This window comes from Montipora foliosa, chromosome 9, assembly GCF_036669935.1.
Source record: "Montipora foliosa isolate CH-2021 chromosome 9, ASM3666993v2, whole genome shotgun sequence".
NCBI classification, from domain to species: domain Eukaryota; kingdom Metazoa; phylum Cnidaria; class Anthozoa; order Scleractinia; family Acroporidae; genus Montipora; species Montipora foliosa.
In genome coordinates this window covers 6,981,691-6,986,690 of record NC_090877.1, presented here as the reverse complement: position 1 = coordinate 6,986,690, position 5,000 = coordinate 6,981,691, and the positions used below count along the sequence as shown (strand labels likewise).

The 5,000-nt window shown below is 41.3% G+C and overlaps 1 protein-coding gene across 2 annotated transcripts in view; it reads right to left on the bottom strand.

The window, feature by feature from the left end:
* Positions 1 to 1,401: 1,401 nt before the first annotated feature.
* The window catches only part of LOC137969928 (cytosolic Fe-S cluster assembly factor NUBP1 homolog), an 8,585-nt gene continuing 4,986 nt past the window's right edge, over positions 1,402 to 5,000 (bottom strand). Inside the window, exons 6-8 of one of the 2 annotated variants that reach the window (XM_068816338.1) lie at positions 4,903 to 4,953; positions 3,340 to 3,526; positions 1,402 to 3,029 (exon numbers count right to left, since the gene is read on the bottom strand). In XM_068816338.1, the coding sequence (XP_068672439.1) occupies positions 2,989 to 3,029; positions 3,340 to 3,526; positions 4,903 to 4,953 (279 nt within the window). In that variant the 3' untranslated portion in view covers positions 1,402 to 2,988. The remainder of the gene's footprint in view (positions 3,030 to 3,339; positions 3,527 to 4,902; positions 4,954 to 5,000) is intronic. The other variant, XM_068816339.1, reaches the window with a different exon arrangement.

Below are 5,000 nucleotides of genomic sequence, written 5' to 3'. Positions count from 1 at the left end.
ATCCAGTGGGGTACGTACACTTTGAGCATAGCTTAAACATGATCTAAGTGTCCATCAGGGCACAAGGCCCACATTAAAACTAATTAACAACTAACCGTAAATAATGGTAAGTAAGAGGCGCCAAACGGCGAGGCATATTACAAGTTATAACCCCTTAAGTACTAACCACACCATATCTGCCTGGAAAATACCGATAGTACTTGCAATATTTGCTTCTACGTCATCACAAGTCTCGATCGCCAAGCGGTCCACTCGCTTTTTTTCACTCTGCGAAAAACTCACTGTAGTAAGACCTTAGTCAAAACGTTATGATAGAGTGTTCATAGAACCGAATGACCATGACTGGCATGACAGCTATCACCGTCTGACATCCCGACGTTTAGTCCCGATTTCCACTACATTCTACCGTTCCTTTGACAAGAAATTATGAAAGGCCAGTTTTTTGCTACGAGGCTAACAGCGGAAAAAAGCATTACATTCCCTCGAATTTTCTACGATAAAAACTCGTTCAGAAATCAAAAGTCTACGTTCAATGTACACACCAGGGCTACTTCTTAGTATCTGGCTAGAAATCGTCTTCTGACTTTTTCCTCCGGCTGCGCTTCAGCCATTTAATGAGGGCCAGTCTCGTGCTTCTGAAGTTGCCTCGCTCATGCCCAAAAATAATTATGGGTAATTGTGTCATTCCACCAGAAGGAAAGTGTCTGGCCACCCAGTCCTCTGAGCAAAAGACAGGATCGATTGAAGTTTTTAGCTTTCAAAGTTTGCCCAAATTGTATCGGTAGGTCCTGGAATTCGTCCTCAGAAAGGCCAGAGAGACAACTTCACTCGTGAACCGCTTTGTTTACAACAAAGCAATGATTTTAGGCGTCCCAGTCTGCATGAAACCATCTCTCAACTCCGTCTCGAGAAGACCACACACGCACGGTTCTGACGTTATGTTTATGCCTGTGGAATCAACTGAAATGTCAATTCCCTGTAAATGCCAGCATCTTTTTTGGTATTGTACGAATCGGAGAGCCAAACCGTTTACGCATGCGCTGACGGAATGTTTAAACAAGTGAAAAAATGCAGTACCCCCAGACATGGCGCCGGAGGGTCGTACCAAACGAGTCATCCCGGGGTTTCGGCCCGTGCAATCGCTTTTGGACGCATATTTATATTCATACAGATATTCATATATTCATATAGATATTTGCGCGCTATAAATTTTTAAATTATTAGTATTTTTAGCTGGCCCTTCACTGTTTTCAGATACCGACCTTCCTCCCGGTACGGCATTGAGGGAGAGAAATATCGGCCCCTACATCATATGAGACAGATCCCACTCCTACTCACAGCCCCAGACCATCCTTGTCAATTAAGTGTAAGGTTTCGATCGCTTCAATATTCGTCGAAAAAGTCATTTTATCTCTCATGGTAAGCACTTAGTCACGGAATACAACGTGTACGCACGCGCCCTGCTTAAGGTAACATAAACACATGCATAAACTTTCTTTCATTTTGAATTTCAGACTAACTACAAGAGCTGCTACCTTCGAGACATTACATTTACAGCTAAAATACATAGCATATATAGATACATAACTAAACATAAATTATTTAAAGATACATTAATTAAAAAGGAAAGCGGCTATACAAAATGCGGCCCTGGATTCTCATTTTGAAACCTGCTAATTCAGCGGTGGGGATAAAATCAGGTAGCGCATTCTACGAGTTAGCTGATGAGTAAGAAAAAACGGAACTAAGACCATAACTTGTGGTTCTAGGTTTGTTGAGGGACAGAATGAAACTTCCGCGAAGATCATGGGAAAAAGACCGCAGAGAAAACTCAGTTATTTTCCATACACAGAAGCAGAAAAATCATTAAAAAGCAGACTTTTACACAGTAATATGAGGAACTTTTTAATGCGCTTATTGCATAGAGATGTAGAGTTTGACTTTAGTGGTAAGAGGACAGGTAAACTGCAAAAAAATATGAATCTAAGAATGATACTGTTCCTTTGAAAAGAAATCACGGAAGGACAGTCTCTTCCTACGAGGACAATGGCGAATTTGTCGCAAATTTTCTATGATATAAACTTGCTCAGAAATCAAAATTCTACGTTAACAGCACACACCACGGTGGGAATATGAAGCAGAAAAGAAACAGAAGAAAGTTTGCTTTTAGCTGCTTCTCTTTTTATCGGATGAGAAACAAGGGCTAAAAGGGACACCACTCGAGACCCATTACAAAAAAGACACTCAAACAGAATCCTGTTCTGCACCGTTTTTGTTGTTACCCTCTGCTTTCCGTAGAAGATAATCACTGCTGATTACTATTACTAGTTCTTGACAACATTAAAAGCCGAATAGGAAAGTCTTTTGACAACAGATGGAGAAGTCAGAAATTGATGAAACTGAAACTGATGAGGTAATCGTCCGCATGATATAGACCTGAAAACTGAACTGGTAAAAAGGTATTTATACCATGAGCGAAGTTCTCCATTCCAAGAGCCAAAACCTGAGCCCTAGACAGGGGTTTTCTCCACTCCTCTATCGGAATATGGAACTGACAACCTCCCAGAAATTACTGTTGCAGAAACAAATGATAACCAGGTTCTTCAATAGACGCGTCCAAAAGAATTTGCTCGTCTCTGTGTAAGGTTTTTTACCTTTTTTGTTTTTTTTGATTGCGTTTATCCTCCAATGATTGGCTTATCACAGTCCTCCTTCCTTCGTTATTAGAATGTGTCTCTGTTTAGCTGTCGTTCATATGTTCCATTTACAAAAAAAAGTCACCTTCACAGTCAAGTGATCTGTTTTTTGTCGTCGGATTGAAATTAAAGTTGTCTGTTTATTGACCTGATTGGTCAATCCAGCCCCACTTTTCCATGCTTCTCTCTTTGTTTCGGGCGAATTCAACATCACCCAATCACAGACTTTGTTTAAATCATTGAAGACAGAATCTGTTTTCGAACGATCTGAGGTGATCTTTCCCGGTGTAATTCACTGATCTTCTGATTTATCCGCACAATAGTCCAAAATTTCTACAAAAAAAAAATTTAATAATCATCCCAAATTCACCTGCAAGCAAAGTTCATTTAAATAGTTGAGACCAAAAAGAAAGGTTCGACGGGAAAGACAACACAAAGTTTACGAAAGTTGGGCGGTTTCCAGTTCGCTGAAACTCTTTGAAGAAGACAATACATCTTATCCGATGGTTTAACATATAATACGCGCGGATATTTTGCGAGTTGCGTAGTATTTTTCCGAGACCCGCAGAGGCAATAAGCAAAATTGTCTCCGAGTATTATATGTTAAACCACAGAATAAGAGATTTACACTAAGCCTGCATACTTTGAATTATTTGCTTGTAAGCGTCAGCGGCTGGTGATTCCGGAACCTCAGACAAAAATGACTTTCCTTCATCACAGCAGCGTCCTATCCGAGGATCGAGGGGTACTTGGCCAAGGAAAGCTACTTCCATCTCGGCCGCCATTTTTACTGCCCCACCTGTGGTTGGTGGGAAGATCTTTGACTCTTTCTGCGGTGAGAGAAAAAGAAGCGGTTTCTTGCATGATGTGAATGAAAAGAATTCGAATTGTTAATGCTAAAATCAATTACAACTACACCCCTAATTTCATGAGATCTCAAGAAAAATATATACGTTGTAGCAATTTTAATTGTGTACATGAATTTAAGAATTCCACTCGTTTTGCCCGGGGAGGGCAAAGGGGAGTCAGGGTGGTTTAGTGGTCATCAATCGTGCCTCCCACCTATGTGACCCAGGTTCAACTCTGGCCTCGGGTCGTATGTGGGCTGAGTTTCAGTCGATCTCAACCTGACTCCGAGGGTTTTTCTCCGGGTACTCCGGTTTTCCTCCCTCCTCAAAATCGACTCCCAGTCAATTACATCTGGCTGGGTTTGCGGTGCTCCGAGATCACACATGGATCGTACGGCGGCAGCCGTGCGCGCCTTCACATACATTCGGTCCGATCCTGTTGTGCCGGTTGATCCTGAAAAGCCCTTGTAGGAAGCGGTCAACTATGCGCACATTTACATTTAGCTTATTCGCCCGAACTAAGAGCCCGCTCGCCGGGAATGAAAGTCCTTTCGCCCAAATTGAGAAAGTGTTTGCCCGGAGCGGTCTTTCTATGTACACTGATAAACTTTAATTTGTTCTTTCTTCTATTATCGAACACAGATTATGTGTCACGTATTCTAATGGAAAAATAGTTGAAATTCAAGGAAACATTTTGTTGGTCTGCATATGTATATGGATGAACTTGGTTTGCTGTTTGTTCTTTTATTACGTAATGGGCAAACGGACTCAGCTTATTTCGGGCGAAAGGACCTGCTTCTGTATTTATTCTCGGGAGCGGGCTTGGCAGAGTATTGAGAGCAAATGTGTCACCGTAAAATCTACTATTTCACCAACATGGACACGAAACAACGAAAAACTTTAATAACACCAACATTCGCTTATAAAAATTTGCTCCTGTTTCCTTGTTCCCGAAATTACTTTCAAACTTGTTGTCAGCTTTTTTGATCCCTAAAATTGTTTTTGTTTCCGTTGTTCCCTAAGATATTTTGTCATTGCTCGCCTGTTCTCCAGTTCAAATTAGCCATTTTACCTCGTTCCCCAAAGCCTCTGGGAGGGACTCGCTTATCCAAACGCTAACACTGGCGGAAGGGCACTTATACGACGGAGTAAACACTTACCACAACGCTAAAGAGAAACTACACGAAACTACACCCTCGCCTTCGATGCCCAGACTCGGGGGCATAAATGGGTTACGTTTAAAGATTCTCTACTCAATTACGATAATTTTTCGCCATATATTCCAGTTTTCCCCTCTCGTCTAAAACCAACAATCGATATGATCGGCTTTGATTTGGTTTGATTTAATTTGCACTTACGGTATCTGCAGTGAGTAAGTTTGAAATAAGCTGATGACAAAGTCCAACAATCTGCAACATTTGTATTTGAAAAAATGTTGAACTTTGTGTTATGTGCC